The 17781-nt window shown below is 41.3% G+C and overlaps 1 protein-coding gene across 3 annotated transcripts in view; it reads right to left on the bottom strand.

Annotated features, from left to right (window-relative positions):
* LOC310644482 (neural cell adhesion molecule 2-like) overlaps window positions 1–17781 on the bottom strand; it is a 47500-nt gene that overhangs the window by 7992 nt on the left and 21727 nt on the right. For 2 of the 3 annotated variants that reach the window (XM_083369537.1, XM_083369539.1), the window contains exons 1-4: window positions 5524–5637; window positions 3291–3506; window positions 1578–1724; window positions 64–198 (exon numbers count right to left, since the gene is read on the bottom strand). In XM_083369537.1, the coding sequence (XP_083225663.1) occupies window positions 64–198; window positions 1578–1724; window positions 3291–3506; window positions 5524–5548 (523 nt within the window). In that variant the 5' untranslated portion in view covers window positions 5549–5637. Of the gene's footprint in view, window positions 1–63; window positions 199–1577; window positions 1725–3290; window positions 3507–5523; window positions 5638–17781 lie in introns of those variants that run through there. The other variant, XM_083369538.1, reaches the window with a different exon arrangement.

Below are 17781 nucleotides of genomic sequence, written 5' to 3'. Positions count from 1 at the left end.
AACATGAAAAGTCAGCACCTCCTAACTTGGTACAGTGCTATGAGACAGAAAATGAGAACTTACATTTAATGTTGAGTGTGAAGTTTGCAAAAGCTACTTCATTGCGTTCTTCAATGGTTGCCTCACAGATGTAAATACCAGCATCTGAAAATTGGGTGTTCTGTATCAGCAGCCTCCCATTTTCAACAAAGATTTGCCCTGTAAACCCAAAAGAAATTGCTGTGATAATTAAATTTGTCTCTAGTCTCTATTTGTACCACCAGGCAGTCTTGGGGCTACGTGGAAACCCATCAAACTTCATGTAACCCCAACTAATTAGAAACAAGAAGTTTCCTTCATTTTGAGGCCCAAAATACGCAACAGGTATGTAACATATGTGCTTTCTGGATCCATTTCAGACAGTTGTCTGGTTTAAGCATGGGGTGGGATTGCTCACCTTTGTGAATGACCTATGGTAGAATTTGAATGGGGTGTGTGCCACCCTACTTTCTTGCTCAACTAAAGCTTGTGAAGCTACTGGTCACGGCATTCTTCTGGATCACCTGTGATGTTCAGAAGTATTGAGGGCACCATTTTGCAATGACACACAATCCCTTCTTGAGCTGGTAGCTTCAATCAGCATATGTAAGGAGGCAGAAGCTGATGTCAGGCCCGAACCAAGAGACAATATAGCAAAATACAAATGAGTCCAGTTCTTTATTCGCTTAGACCTAATGGACAGACTCTTGCCAAACTAAAGTTTTTTAACTGACCATATATATCCTGAGAGATTCTATGATGTGGCTATCCTGAACCCCTTCCCCTATCCAGCACAGGACTGTGCAGTTTCTATGGTTTGTTTTTCTATGGAATCCACTGACTCCTCCATGGGAAAGATCTGTGCTGCCAAGGCTCCCTCCACTGCTTCTTCAGGTGCGCAGTCTATCACAGTTAGGCTCTCAATATAGAGAAGTACAGACGTGGCTTTGAAAAAGGAATTCAAGATGATTATTCAAACATCTATTTAACCTGAATAGACAGGAGAGGGTGAAGAAAAAAACACTCAAGACTGCCCCACTTTGATTGTCTTCCATATATGGGAGGAAATTGTGTTATTACACCCTGTAATAATAGAGTTTCAGTAGTTCATAAGCTCAATCCTTTCATTTAGCATTTACATGGAGATGTTGGGGAAGATCTTCTGATCTACGAGGGATTGGTACATCAGTTTATTGTTGATACCCAAATATACATCTCCAGCCTGGGCCAAACATGTAATGCAGTGAAAGTCTCTACTCCAGCTGAAAGGATCTGGATAGGGAGAAGTGAAGTATAAGTAATGAAATAAATAAAAATTGGCTAAAAGGTTTTTTTTAATTAGGAGGAGGAAGAAGAGACAAAATTCATCCTGCAAAATATGAGGAAAATGTAGACAATCCTGCTTTCACATACTATAGAATGGCCCTGGACATTTTCTAGCTTGATCAAATTCAGTATCGTCTTTAACCTCTTGAAAAATATTGCTTGTTGTCCCCCACCACAAAAAAAGGTTGTCTCTTCTGTTAAATAGAGATCTCCATAAGTAATCTCATACTCACTTTCCTTAATATTTCTGATGTCCTGGTTTCTAAAAATCCATCTAATAGTTGGTAGTGGTATCCCTTTGACCAAGCAGTTGAATTCTACATCTTGGCCCTCACGAACTTCTTTCACAAGATCCATATTGTTCCCAAATGTAGGTCTCTCTACGGATCAAAGGCAGAGATTAGAAAACAAAAAGCAGTGGGAAGAACGTGGTGCTTCACCTTAAGGTAGTCTGTCATTTCTAGATGAAACAGTGATCATTACAACACTATGAACTGGCAGCCTATTTGGAGAGTGTTTTTTATGTTTTGTGTGGTATCTAGTCTTCGGGAAGTGTTCAAAACGTGAGTGAGTATCTTTTCTGAACAGTGTGAATGAAAATTTGGAAGTAAATAAGAAATTAAAAACTAAACTACCTTGAGTAGACAAGAAACCATCGAAGTGTCTTTCTCTCTTACTAGGAAAAACAAGCCAGGATGGGTACATCAGTCAAGTGATTGCAGCGCCATCTTGACTTTTTCAACTTTACCCCAAAAGGATGTCCTGGTATTTGCACAACACTCCAATCCAGAACAATATATTTCATTTCATTGTATTACAGTCATGAGATGTTGTGGTTGTTGTTAGTTGCAAAGTCATATCTGACCCATCACGACCCCCATGGACAACATTCCTCCAGGCCTTCCTGTCCTCTGCCATCTTCTGGAGTACATTTAGGCTCACGCCTACGACTTCAGTGACTCCATCCAGCCACCTCATTCTCTGTCGTCCCCTTCTTCTCTTGCCCTCAATCTTTCCCAGCATTAGGCTCTTCTCCAATGAGTCCTTCCTTCTCATTAGGTGGCTAAAGTATTTGAGTTTCAATTTCAGGATCTGGCCTTCTAAAGAGCAGTCAAGGTTGATCTCCTCTAGGACTGACTGGTTTGAAAGCCTTGCAGTCCAAGGGACTTGCAGGAGTCTTCTCCAGCACCCTAGTTCAAAGACCTCAATTCTTTGGCGCTCAGCCTTTCTTATGGTCCAATAGTGTCATGAGATAAGTAATATAAAATGTGCACATATTCAATCCTTTATTTGTTTGATATACTGCCTGACTCAAACAATTCTTAAAATGAAAGAAATTAAATACAACTTTCGAACTGAATTCAGAATGAAGAAGGAGGTTTTGGGACAACCCACTAACTATATTTACTGCTGAGCAATCTATAACTTTTGAAAATAACACAAAACTTAATAACTTTATGAAAGTGATAGATTTTTCTATAGACTAACAGAGAAAATAAATAAAAGTTGGCAGCAGATCCCAACAATTCAGCTAGGAAGAGGACACTGAGGGTGGTCCACACTTGCTGTAGGAAGAGAAATACAGAAAAAGTTGAGCTAAAAATTCTCCTTGAATCTCCTTGCATTTTGAATCTGCAAGATCTGGTGTGGTTTTCTTCCTTGGCATGCTCTGGAAATGCATCAAAATAAAAATGCTCCTAATACATTCTGGGTCTCTAGAGAAGTTAAGAGACTGGTGTCCATAGGTGAGGTAGATTTTGAAAGCACAATTAATGGACTGTGCTGCATTTTATTGTTGTTGTTGTTTTTAGCTTTGCGCTCTCTGCCATTTTATCCACTGCCCCGTTTTGGGTCTTAGCTACTGATCAATTTGGGGTTTCTTTGTACAGGTGGATTCTATATTCCACCGAGACCCCTTCCCGGATGCTCAAATAAATATTACTTACGAATCACATGGATTTCAATTTGATGACTAGCAGTTTTTCCGGAATCAAATTCTCCATCACACTTGAAAATCCCACCCTGATCTGGGCGAGTGAGGGTCATCTCCAGCCCCTTGGACAATTCATCAATCACCTTCACCCGATAAGGCTCCGAATCCTCTTCAATTTCATTTCCCTTTGGATCAATCCAGGTCAGAGCGGCTTCTCCGCCTCCTCTCACTGGCAAGTGGAAACGTTTCAAAAGGCACAGTTAACATAGCATGGGAAGTCACGGCCCTATTGCTTCATTTCACTTTAAGAAGGTACTTGGCCTTCCCTCAAAGCTATGGAAGCTTGTCCCTGTGCTTCCAAAAGAAGATGCTTCTGCACATATGCAGTGTGCTACAAGTAGGGGAGACCTCAGAAGGAAGACAAAAATAAGGAAGGCAGTTCCCCCCCCCCCCGACAAGCAATTGCTTTCCAAAGCAGTTTCAAGAATCACTCTGTTGGGATGATAAAAGGAGGAAGAGGGCATGGGGTGGCAGCAAAAAAAATTAGCCAGATGGACATAATTGAGATTATGCAAAGCATTGTGCCATGGAATCCTTGCTTCAAGGTGGTGCTTCGGAGAGGCATTCTATTCTACTCCAACAGCTCAGACTGAAACTTTTATTCTGCTTTGTGGAAATGCCTTAAAAGTGAGCAGAAAGATTATTTCACATGTCCACATGCCAGTAAAAAGGATATGTGGGTTTTTTTGCTTTGTGGACCTGCATCAAAGGGCACTTAGTTGAATCTCACTTGAAGCCAACCATCCATATATATGTATATCAGATTAACCTTTTGGTAAACTAAAAGTTTAAGTCAAGGTCAATTTCTAGAACTTCCTTCAAGTAGCTTTATCAGGATAAAATAGAAGTTGTCTTTCCTTGCCTTCATTCAGAAAGGTTTTTTTATTTCCCAGTCTAGACTACAGACCCTGGGACTCTTTAGCAATCACTTATCTAACTACTAATAAGTTCAACTTTATTTAGGGTGTCTGAGATCAGCCAAATTCACCTACATGCTGTCACTAGCTTGGCATAAAGATCTTGCGGAAATATCCATATAGCTTAATAGGCAACAAATAGTCTTAGTTTGCCATTGCCTTTTTTGGGATATTTTTTTAACTTCCCAATCTATTTTACAGCTCTCGGATCCCTATGGAAGAACTAGCCAGCCTGCTGCTATATAGTTTCCAAATCATTTTGGAAAAGCTTTGTTGTAAAGAGGATGTTAAACCTATTGTTGAAAACAAGAAGCCGCTCAACACAAGAAAGTAATCCTAAGGCAATTCGCCTAGAGATGTTTGGAGACTCAAGGAATCAGATCTGGATTTTGCTGGCTTAAACTCTTCTAGCCTTCAGATCAGCTAATAATTCTGAGAGTTTTGTTTTTATTGCACTTGATCCTTCTTTTTTTTTAACCTCAAGTTCTTTACAGCTTGGCGAGGAAGTAATTTACTGTCTTGGTAAGTTACTATCTAAAAACAAACTTAATATAATTCTCTTTTGTCTCTTTTGCTAAATCACTTTGAACAACGTTGGCCACAGTCAATGTTTGGATAGACATGTAAATGTATGGACACTTCTGGGAAAGTCTAGACAAACATAGTATTATAGGTATAATCTTCACCTGGCAATCAAGTTCCAAAAAAACCCACAAGTTTGAAACTCTGCAGAGGACTAAGTCACTGGAAACTACCTAGGAATTGTGACATCCTAAGCACCTTTCGCCATCTTTCCATAGGAATTTTAAACTTCAGATCTGTGCTAGACAAATGCTGGCCTCTGGTGTTGTACAATATCCACCTATATCAGCTTCAGCCAACGTGGCCAATATCGAAAACAAGAGAGCAGGAAACCAGCAACACTTGAAAAACCACAGATTTGCATTAATAATTTGCCATTCAAATAATATATTTTAAACCTAGAGGTTGGGTGGGAGGGGTGGGGAGGAAAGAGGCAGCCTTGGAAAAAGTCTTGCCTTGGATAGTCTTGGTCTAAGTAGGACAATATGACTAAGTTTTATTCAGAGATTTTTTTCCCTCTCTTTATTTGACTAATGTACAGACGTTAAAGGATGAATTGGGCATTTTGGTTGCAATGCATAAATTGAGCTCCCCCAATCCATCCACTGCCCCCCACTAGGTAAAATACTATCCTGATGACACTTTTATATACAGTATGTGTACAGTTTTTCATTTTTCTGTACTTACCTTTGCATAAAAAGTATGTCTGCATGTTCAATTCCACATTTCCATTTATAGGAATAATTTCCAGAGACTCCTTGGCACCCTGTACAGCCCCTTGGGAGAGAGAAAAAATATGCATCGGTGAAAAACTTCCATAAAAAACCTTATATATTTTTCTGATAATAATGAGCAAAACCATCTAATAACACAGGCAATATTTTCTTCTAAAGATATCCAAAGGTTTGCAACTTAAGACCACACCTGGCAGTAAAGCAATCTTCTAGAATCTCCACTCCATAAAGCAGGTGGGGACATACAAAGAAATGGATAGAGGCCAGGACCTAGCAGAAATTGGACTTAAATGAAAAACTGTTCAGGTAATTACACAGTGTGGAGTAATTTTGCACAGTCACTTTCAAAAATGCACCTCAGCGACTGCTCTTGAGGACTATATGAAGCTTTCAGAGAGCCAGGTATTCTGGAGGCATGACGTATGTTTTTTTTTAAAATCCCATTTATATCCCGCCCTTCTCTGAAGACTCAGGGCGGCTTACAATCTAAAGCACAAATCAAATGTCCTTAGCAGTAGCCTTCATTCTATGTATATGCCTGCTTATTAGGGCTTTCGCCCCCCCCCCAGCGGCATTTTTACAAAGTCAGCTTAATTGCCCCCAACAATCTGGGTCCTCATTTTACCTACCTCGGAAGGATAGAAGGCTGAGTCAACCTTGAGCCTGGTGGGACTCGAACCTGCACTAATTGCAGGCAGCTGGTGTTTTGCAGCTGGTTGTAAGCCTTGGTTTAACTTTGCAACCTGTACTAAACAAACTTTTACAACCAAGGAATCCTTTGTGGTAACAATAACATTTACAACTATGATGTTACCGATAGGCACAAATATTTGTAGCTCAGGATTGTATTGTGGGTTTCTGGGTGCTATCTGATCTTGGTTGCTCAACTAAGTTTGGAAAGAGCCAAGGACCCCACAACTATGAAGTCAAGAAGTCTTAAGTAATCCTTAATCCTTTGTTGTGTCACATTTGATGGTGAGTGCAAGTCTTCTGTTGCTTGAAAAGAATTGAGGAATTGAAGGTTTAGGAATCTTTAGCTGATGAACTGCATGAGTGTTATACACTTCTAAATTTGGGGCTCATAGTTACCAACCATTATATATTAGATAGTTCTTCCATCTTTTCCTTGTCATTTTCCCTAGTCAGAATGCAATCAAACAAACAAAAAGGAGAATAACAATGAGAAAGGTCAGAGAGGTTTAAAATAAAATAATTGTAATATCCTATAATGATAAGGCAGCATAAATCGAGAAGACCATCGATATCATCATTATTCAACTGACCAATAAAATTTGCATTCAGTGCTACTATTAAAGCCTTCCCATTATGCTCCCTCAGTCTAACCTACATAAGTATAAGAAAAAAAATTAAGGTTTTAGTACAAATATAAAAACATACTATCGATGCAATTAAGATTATACATACAATTAGGATTACAGAATCAACCCAGATTATAATTGGGTTTTTCTTACCTAGGTATAGTACCCATATTTTAAATCTATTATTATTAGCCATTTTTTTTAATATGAGAAATGGAAATGGAAACCTTTCTGTGTATGCTTGCCCCTACATGTGTCTTTTTTGAAACCAAACAAAATATATTTCATCAGGTATTGCAAAATGCTCTACATGCCAATAAAAAATAGCTTTGGTGAATGTCTATAAGATTATAGGCTTAATATGGAAACGTCTCCTACAGAAATTGCATTCCACAGTAATGACACTTTTGGAACCGATAAGCTTTAGTGGAGGGAAGGTAAAACAAAAAATAGGGAACAGACTCACTAACAGATCTGATAAGCAATAGGAAATAGAAGATTTTTTTCCCCAAATCCAGGTACTGCATCTTTAAAGGTAGCATACCCTCTATTAACTATGGCTTCTTTCTGTTGGGAACTCTCCTGAATACAGCAGATTCTGATGCCCACGTTTGTGTTCTCCAAAGTTATATTTTACTCCAGTAATTAGTTGAGTTGGCTGGAAGTATTGATTTTCCCAGGATGCCCTAGCTATCATGGATGAATCCAGAGAAGAAGAGCCAAAGATTCAGAGATATATCAACCCCCTCCACAACCTTCAAGCAAACTCTTAAGGACAGCCAGCATAAGAAACGTGGAACCACAGAAGAAATGGTACTGCTGATGGATAAAGTTGCAGATATATTCCACACAGCTGCTGTTTTCCCTGCACAACCTCCTTGTGTCTTTACATCAGTCTTCTTTCCCCTTGAGGCAAGGTGGGGGGGCGGGTTGTACAATAGCTCCCATCACCTTTCCAGGCAACCCGGAGTTTGTTGCTTGAGGAACACAGGAGTTATAATTCAAACACATCTGCCAGGAACCAGGTCTGGACAGGGTACCTTGGGTTAATCATCTGAGAACGAAATAGATTCAGACCAAATTTTTTTTTCCCCAAGCACTGAGATGCTGGATTTTAGACATGATCCTACCGAACTGCTTCCCTGCCCCTCCTTCAAAATCCCTGGTCTTACGCATCTTACCTGCTACAAAAATGACAATGAGAAAACGTTCTGCTCCCATCTCAGGGGGGTGGGGGTTAGGCTTCAGAATTGGACTTCTTTCTTGGCACCAGCAATCTGAAAGGACTCCTAGACCTTGGGAATTTTATAAAGAGACCCCTCCTCCCTTTGACCATCCTTTTTGTCTCCCCTCCTCCTTGTCCTGTATCTCTGTGACGGCAGGGGAGGAAAAGGAAAAAGGAAATTAATCTGGGGAGGGGTTGGGGGAAAGGATAAAGGAAAGGAAGGTCTATACATCTGTATATCTATAGGTAGGTGTGTCTCTCCATGGCTGTATTTGTGTCATGGGTGTGTGCCTGTTGTATACTCGTTACTCGTGCATTTATTTATTTCTCATATGCATTTGCACAGGTTTTTGATAATCTTTGGGAGGGGGGTGTAACTGCACCCTAGAGCTCAACAGCTTTTCTCTATGATTTATATTCATACAGGATCTCCATTAATAAAGACAGTGTACACGTTTGTTCAATTTATATAGCCGCCTATCTCACAGGTAGCTTACACACTTGTTGTGGTTTTTAAAGTACAAAACAACCAGAATCATAACAATAAAAGACCATTGAAACAATAAAAAGCATTAAAACCATTTCACAAAACTGCGGTATAATCAATCTTGGTAGGCTCCACTCCATCACTACCAGATCCCCAGGCTAGATGGAAAAGCCACGTCTTCAGATCCTTCTGGAAGGCCAACAAGGGCAGAACTGATCTGATCTCAGGGTTCCACTGTATGGGGACCATGGCAGAAAAGGTTCTCTTCCTTGGTCTTGTCAGATGACACTCCCTAGCTGATGGAACCTGGAGCCTGCCCCTCCTGATGATCTGATAGGACAGGTAGAAGTGATAGGGGAGAGGTGGTCTCACAAATAATGCAGCTCAATGCCATGTAGGGATTTATAGATCACTGAATTGGACCCAGGAGCAAATTGGCAACCAATGCAGCCAATTAGCCAAGATGTAGTATCAGTGAAGGAAGCCTGGAGGAACATTGTCCATGGGGTCGCGATGGGTCAGACACGACGTCACAGCTAACAAAGTATCATTGATCTAGGTATGGGCATAACTGCAATTGCCACTGCTTTTTGGTCAACTGAAGCTTCTGGATGCTCTTCAAAGGCAGCCCCACGTAAAGCACATTACAATAATCCACGTGGGAAGTGACCAGGGCATGAATGTCTGAGAGTTGGACTTCCCAATCCAAGAATGGGTACAACTGGCACACAGTCCAAAGTTGCACAAAGGACCTCCTAGACACATCTATCACTTTCTTATTGAGCAGAAGTTCCAGAAGGACCTCCAGATTATGCATCAGCCTATCTGGGGCAGTGCCACCCCATCCAGCACCAACCAATCCAGATAACGCACTTCATCCAAAATTCTCTCAAACTGCACTGCAGCCACCTTTTCTACAACCAGTGGTGGGATTCAAATATGTCAACAACTGGTTCTCTGTGTGGATGCTACTTCCAGAAGTCCATTCTGGGCCTGGGCAACAAAAAATGAGCTATCGGTTCTGCTGAAGTGGTGTGAGCTGGCTGAATCCCACCACTGTCTACAACCATCTCTAAAAGGAAAAGGTTGGGTGCTGGATGAAAATTGTCCAATTCAGTAGGTTCCTGTGATTACTTTTTGAGGAGACATACTTCTTTAAGGGACAGAGGAACCATCCCCTCTCTCAAAGAAGAATTTACCACTGCCAAAACCCAAACAGGCATCACCTCCCAGGAGGCCTTTGCCACCAAGGAAGGATATAGACTAAATAAACAGGTGGCCAACCTCATAATTATGAGAACCTCAACACTCAATAGATTCAAACTTCTCCCAGATAACACGGCAAGGTTACAGCTCAGGCATCTCCACAGGACCTGTGCCAGGGCTGGCATCCATGCTCTGCATATTCCTATGAATGACTTTATAGGTGTACGCCCAATTCCACACACACACACCCAAAAGAGCTTGGATCACCCTAGCTGGTTGACTATTAACAAATGCAGTAATGGCAGAGACGTACTGATGCTTCTCTATCCTTACCACCACAATGTAGGCCTCAATAGCAGCTGTATTCAGTTAAGTTCATTCTTCATTCATTTCCAACAATACTTCAAGCATTGCTTAACCCACAGGTGTCAAACTCGATCACGTCACATGACGTATCGTGACGTATCACGGTGGTTTTTTGCCTTTGTGGAACCGGGGTGGGCGTGGCCTGTGCGTGATGCATCCTCCCCGTGGGCCACCAGTTTGACACCCCTGGCTTAACCCATTTCATCTCCCTTAACTCTTCCATAAACCATGGAGAATGACGGGATCCACCAGAGGAGAGAGGCCACATAGGTGTGATATACATTAAGCAGCAACAAAAGTCATCATATACCGTACATTTTTTTTTTTTAAAAAAAGGCAGCACACAGTCATAATTACCATCTGATCCCCTTCCACTTGGATGTCCCTGCAAACAGCTGAATTATAGCACAGCAAGAGGTTCAGTTGTCCCTCTCTTAGTCTGAACAAGGATTTACTACCTGAGTGAGTCATACACGGTACTAAATCAAGCCATAGCCATCATGAGGCCATTTCCCTAGACACTGAAGGCTCAAGGCTTGGTAAATTAACCAGTCTTTGATTATTATTTTCTTTTTTCTGAAATAAGGATGGAAATTGGAATTGGAGGTGGTCAGAGGCAAATTTATTTCCATTTCCACAAAAAAAAAAACACCTTCAAATCCTATAAAGCAATCCCAAAAGATAGTACTGAAAGTTGCTGTTTTAAACATTTGTCAACTGCCTCTCACTTTATTTATATATTGATAAATTATGTGCTTATTTGATCATTTGTTTAGCAACTACATAGATTTTCTCCGGAAGGATCTGCCCCCAGCCTGGTGTTTCTGGTCTAGCAACAGTACACCCATACTCCCTTGGTTGATGGATTGGTTTAATCAGACTAGAGCCGGAGGGGATCTTGGAGGTCTTCTAGTCCAACCCCCTCCTCAAGCAGGAGACCCTATATCATTTCAGACTGTTCAGCCTTTTCTTAAAAACCTCCAGTGATTCTCTTCTCTTTCCTTCTACAGATAATGAGCCCAAAATTTCTGTTGCTAAGTGAATTTTGCCCCATTTTATGATGTTTCTTGCCACGGTTGTTAAGTGAATCATCGCAGTTCTTAAGTTAGTAACATGGTTGCTAAGTGAATCTGTCTTTCCCTGTTGACTTTGCTTGTCAGAAGGTTGCAAAAGGGGATCGCATGACCCTGGGATGCTGCAACCATCATAAATACAAATCAGTTGCTAAGTGTCTGAAATTAGATCACGTGATCATGGAGATGCTGCGACAGTTGTAAGTGTGAAAAACGGTCCTAAGCCACTTTTTCCAGTGCTGTTGTAACTTTGAATGGTCACTAAATGAACTGTTGTAAGTCAAGGACTACCTGTACTTTTCCCAGCATTATAAATTTCCAAAGGTGCTAGGTTTTCACATAATGACTATGAATGTGAATTTGAACCTGCCTCAAAAGGGAGAAGTCTGATGTGTTCATTGATTCACTGGTTTCTCACCATGGTTGGTGGGATTGTAAGTCCTTTTTTACATGTGTGGTAAGCAATGCATGCAGTGAGGCTGCACTCACATGGATGCCCCTGAATAAACTTGCACTTCCATTGCAGTTTCCAAAAGATGTTCCAGAACACAAAATATGTTACAGATTTAACGTAAGGTGAGGCTACTACTCACCTTAACTTAAGGTGACTTTTAATATTCAATGTTTACTTTTTCCTCCTCAACTGGGTTTTCTTATCCTGCTGAACCATGGCTTGAGAATATATACCTCTAACCAAGCTGATCTATAGTGAGTCATTCATCTTGCTGGCAGGCATACGTATCTTCTAACAGAGCCCTTTACAACTCAGGCTAAATCACGTAGCAAGCATTCAGTTAAGAAATTCGCTTGTCTCTCCTTGTAAAACAATCAGTCTATTTTATAGATGAAGAATTGTCTGCTAGGATATGCTGCTGATGCAAGTGAGCCAAGGAGTGACACAGGATGGGGGAAACAACCCCAGTTCTACTCACTGGAAGACACGTAGGATGATTCGTTGTGAAATCTTGCAAATGACTAGAGCCAACCACTTGGAAAACAATGAGTGTTTATTGTGGGGCGAGGATCTTGACTCATCCCTCCCAGGTGGATGGGTGGGGGGGTGTCCCTCTCTCTCTTACTCACTTGCTCTGATATGAAACCCAGGTCAGGTTGGAAAGCCATTATCTGCATCTCTGTGGATGGTAAACATTGAACAGAGGACAACAAAGATAAATAAAGCATCCAGCACACAATGGACTTTGTCCAGAGACAGAAACATCCTGTTGTATTTTTCCCTATTGTCTCATCTCAGAAACCACACCCCAATGTAAAGGGACAATGTAACAGGGATTTCAGTGACGCAAGAAACAAAATACACTTGGTGTCCAATAACCACGTTGGAAGCCAGAAGCCTTGTCTTTCAGATCCCCCAACATTAGTCTGGATCTCTTTTCTCCCCCAAACCATCAATCATCAAGAAGTCAGTTAAATCTGCAGAGATCCTTGAAGATCATCTGCCAAGTTTTGCTTGGTTGGTTATTCAAACTCTTGAGTTGACATCTCCAGAGGTTTTAATTTCTGCCTGCTTGCTAATCATTAGCCTGAACAACATAATGCTTGATTACTCTGCACAGAATCTGTTCAGAGCTGGAAACAAATTACCTGGAACCATTCGGTAATGTACATTCTTCGAAGCTCTAAGCCCTCCAGTTTGGGGCTTAATCTTATACCCTCCCTCCATTCTGTTTATTTTTTCTCTTTCTTCAATCTGAGGCAACCGCATTGGGGTGAAGGGTCAAATTGGGTGATTAATGATAGGTCAGGGATAATTGTGGTGCTACTGGATTGTACACCATGTACGTGGCATGTTTGTCAACCATTCATAGTCAATGAATTCCCCAGATACAGAGTCAAATTAACCTTTAAGGACTTCACTGTTTTTTGGCATGCAGGGGGGAAAAAGACATTCAGCATTTCCCTCTTTTTTAAAAAAAACACACCAAAAAACACTATTTATTCAAAAGGAAATCCTAGTGGAGACAATAGCTTCAAAACACTCAGAGTTAACTTCATTATGCTCAAGACCAATTCTCTACTCTAGACAATGCAGCATCTGTAGTAAAACAATGTGTTTTTTCCCCGCAATGCCAGCTTTCTAAATATAATCCTTTGGTGACTTGTATACGCATATTACTTTAGCATTAGCTGTAATTACAATTCACTGTCTAATATACACTGCTATCATGGACTTTGCTTGTATGTACGGAAAAGGGATAATGGCCTTATTTTATGACCGTAAACCATTAACACAACTTATCTTTTAGAAAATGCCCACTATGTTGCCCAAAGCTAGAAGTTTAATGACTATAAAAGAACTATAATAGTTTCATGAAGCAAAATCCATTCAGATTCATCCCAGCTTCCTAGGGGCTCTTAATTTCAACAGTATCGCCAAGATAGATTTTAGGGCAGAGAAAAGCAACCTTATTCTCTGTTCCCATTTTATTCCTGCAGAGATCATCTACCCCCGAATTGTAAACCTTTAAATCCACCAATGAATGGAGCCTTTATCCAAAATGGAGAGGGTGTTCTCCCTTCATCCCCTCTTTTTGCTACCCTGCTCTATCATTCCATTTGTATTCCTTTTCCCCACTTTGGCCGCAATGATGGATTGGTGGTCCATGCCTTAGACCATGGCTGCTGAGAATGGCTGGCTGAGGAATTCTGGGAGTTGAAGTCCACAAGTTGTAAAATGCCCAAAGTTGGAGACCTCTGCCTTAGACCATAACCCAGTCCTATCAGGTCAGTAATGAACAGAAAGAAAGCACCGTCCCAAGAATGGAAAGCATGACATTAGTTCCATAGACAAACTTTTCTTGAATTGAGCCATGGTGGCACAGTGGTTAGAATGCAGTACTGCAGGCTACCTCTGCCCACTGCCAGGAGTTCGATCCTGACTGGTTCAAGATTGACTCAGCCTTCCATCCTTCTAAGGTTGGTAAAATGAGAACCCAGATGGTTGGAGGCAATATGCTGACTCTATAAACCATTTAGAGAGTGCTTTAAAACACCATGAAGTGATATACAAGTCTATAAGTGCTATTGGTATTCTCTCCCACCAAGATTGCCATTTTTTTCCTGGATGGCATTAAGAACCGTATTGTTTATAAGGCAACGTCTAAGGTCTCGTTCCACCGTTCCATTCCATAACTCAGCAGCTAAAAATAATACTTCTAAAACTCTTCCCATTTCCTGTTCCAATGCATGGCCTCCTCAGAGGCCCCCAAGCATCCATGAATGAGTCTCTAAAAGAAGGGTGAGGTCTGGGAAAGAGAAAACAAAGCTCAACATGACGTAAATTATTTAACTTTCATATCCCCCATGGAAGGAGACAAGGTGTCGCAATGTGGGGAGTACTTCACAGTACGCAAAGGGTAGCTAGATAAAACTGAGGCCAGATCCTTGGAATTGGAAGAAAGAGTTATGTCTAGCAGTTCGAACAGGTGATCTGTGAGTCAGGAAAGGAGCTTTTATTTCTGACTCTGGCGCCACGGAGGAGCATGGCAAATGTTCGCTAACATTTCTCTAGGACAGATTTATTCCATCCTTGGCTGAAAGCCAGCACTCCATTGTGCAATTTCCTAGCTTTCAAGAATCACTTGCTATTGCTCTGCTCATGAATTCTGCCCGTGCTGGTGTGTTTGAACAGTACTGCCACTTTCCACTTAGTGATGCTCTAATGTAGTATTTTTCAACCTTGGGAACTTTAAGATTTGTGGACTTCAATTCCCAGAATTCCCCAGCCAGCATGGCTGATTGGGGAATTCTGGGAGTTGAAGTCCATACATCTTAAATTTGCTAAGGCTGAGAAACACTGCTTTCATGCTCCATTTGGGATTCAGCAGATTAAAAGAAGGGGAGGAAGATATCTTGCACATAGGCTGACTCAACTGATATGCTTGACAAGCATGAAGCTGCCAGCAATATTCCAGATGGCCACTAGATTTTGCTACATCTCTTTCCTGACAGATCTGGTAGGCTTACTATTACTGTAGCTGTAACAATGGAATGCTGAATACATGTAGAGCATAAGGAAGTTGAGCTTGACAGAGATAGAGATATGCAAGCTCCATTGCCAAGGGGACAAGGGGCAAAATATTGTCCAAGTTGCAAAATCCAGATAACATTCACAAGTGAGTCAAACACCTCCCTAATTCACTGAATTACAAGGAGGTGCAGAACACATAATACATCAGACTTGTAAGATTCTGTAATGGGACATAAGTTGGAAGGGACCTTGGAGGTCTTCTAGTCCAACCTTCTGCTCAAGCAGGAAACCCTATACCATTTCAGATAAATGGTTATCCAATCTCTTCTTGAAACTTCCACTGTTGGAGCACCCACAACTTTCACTGATTAATTGTTCTAACTGTCAAGAAATTCCTCCTTAGTTCTAGACTGGCCGTCTCCTTGATTAGTTTCCATTCCAGATCCATTGCTTCTTGACCTTCCTTCAGGTGCTTTGGAGAATAGGTTGACCCCCCTCTTCTTTGTGGCATCCCCTGAGATATTGGAACACTGCTATCATGTCACCCCTAGTCCTTCTTTTCATTAAACTAGACATACCCAATTCCAGCAACCGTTTTTCATGTTTTAACCTACAGAACCCTAATCATCTTTGTTGCTCTTCTCTGCACTCTTTTTAGAGTCTCAACAACTTTTTTGCATCATGGTGACCAAAAGAACAGGAGGAACATTCTCAAGCAAGACAACAGTCAGATAAAAGAAATTTGAGCCCGATACACAAATGTATACTTTGAGAAAGCTTCTCAGGCAAGACCTTCCCTACCTCTTTTGAATATAAAGGGAGAGAGAGGGGAGGCACATTCAGATCTATAAGATTCTGCTGCTGTAATAAATATTAGCATTTATAATTTCAATTTCCTGGTCTGGTCTACCTCAAAGGGGTGACAGATCCTGTTATCCATTGGGTAGGCATACAATTCTTGTTTTTCCTGATTCCTGATATCAGTTAAAACAACCACAGCGTGACACCAGACTTGGATAGAGAAGCTGTGGTTGAAATTCTTTCTAAGGTTGTTTAATTTGCCTCTCAACCTTTCTGTGATTTAAGCTCCTCCTAAAATAAAAATAAAAATAAGCTGGGGTGGGTGAAAAATACGACAAGGAGGCTGCTAAATCATTGCTCTTTCCAGATCATTCACTTTGTTTGGATCAGGGACAGATGGGATTAATCAGAGGTCTTAGCAAAGATTCCCCCTAGCCAAAGTCACTAAAGGTTACCTTTGTTTAGATTTTGCAATGCAATTCAGTTTGTATTTATACATTTCTAACATGCGGAGGAGGGATAAAGCTGCATTCTTCAAGATGAACTTTCCATGAGTCGGCCAATTATTTTTCTATGTATCCTAGCATCTATGAAGGCCAGTGATCAAGGTCCCACTCATGGACAAAGCCAGGCACTGTTACTATGATTGGAACACAGAAACTGAATAGATGAGACTAACTCATGGGATCTAGTGAGGTGACCCAGTTGAAATCCCCACTCCATTCGTAAAGCTCAGCTTGTACCAGTCACTTGCTTTTAGGGCTACCATATCTGGCTTGCAAAAAAACCAGATGACTACTAAGCAGCAGCCAACAGATAGAAGAAACTCAGGTTTGTTGCTATCCCCTATCACTCAGCTGAATTTATGCTGTTTCCCTACTTGGAGATATAAAGACGGCTGGAGAAATTTTGCCAAATTACGAACAGCTCCTTGGCTATTAAGCAGGTAGTAGAAAGAGGGACGCGGTGGCTCAGTGGGTTAGGACACTGAGCTTGTCGACCAGATGGTTGGCAGTTTGGTGGGTTGAATCCCGAGTGCCTCACAGAGTGAGCGCCTGTTACTCATCGCAGCTTCTGCCAACCCAGCAGTTCGAAAGCAGGTAAAAATGCAAGTAGGAAAATAGGGACCACAACGGTGGGAAGGTAACAGCATTCCGTGTGCCTTTGGCATCTAGTCATGCCGGCCACATGACCACGGAGACATCCTCGGACAAGCGCTGGCTCTTTGGCTTTGAAACGGAGATGAGCACCGGCCCCTAGAGTCGGAAACGACTAGCACGCATGTGCGGGGGAACCTTTACCTTTTTAAAAAGAGGTAAATGATACACCTTTTTCACAATCATGTTGTACAGGCCCAAGTTCTGCTCCTGTGTCCTCAAAACTCAAAATGAAACCAAATGAAATGGTCTGATCACATTAACCCAGAATTGAAATTTTGAGTTGTCCTTAGAAAAAAGCAAACCTAACCAAAGGTTTTATTTGTGAGTATCCTCCTCCAGACAGCTTTCTGAAAGATTACTGTTTTGCAACATTGGCGAATAGTGGCAAAATGGCAAAGATGAGAGGTGAATAGTGCAATAGTGATGAATAGTGCAATAGCGGCAAAGATTGCTGACTTCTTCTAAAAGATTGCTGCAGCCACTTCTTTGGTGATGAGTACCCCTCAGCATGGGTCATGCTGGCTGGGGAATTCTGGGAGTTGAGGTTCACAAATCTTAAAGTTGCCAAGGTTGAGAAACCTTGGCA

Source organism: Vipera ursinii (genome assembly GCF_947247035.1).
Source record: "Vipera ursinii genome assembly, chromosome: 9".
Taxonomy (NCBI): domain Eukaryota; kingdom Metazoa; phylum Chordata; class Lepidosauria; order Squamata; family Viperidae; genus Vipera; species Vipera ursinii.
The sequence above is the reverse complement of the archived record's forward strand: the minus strand, read 5'-3'. Positions and strand labels throughout refer to the sequence as shown.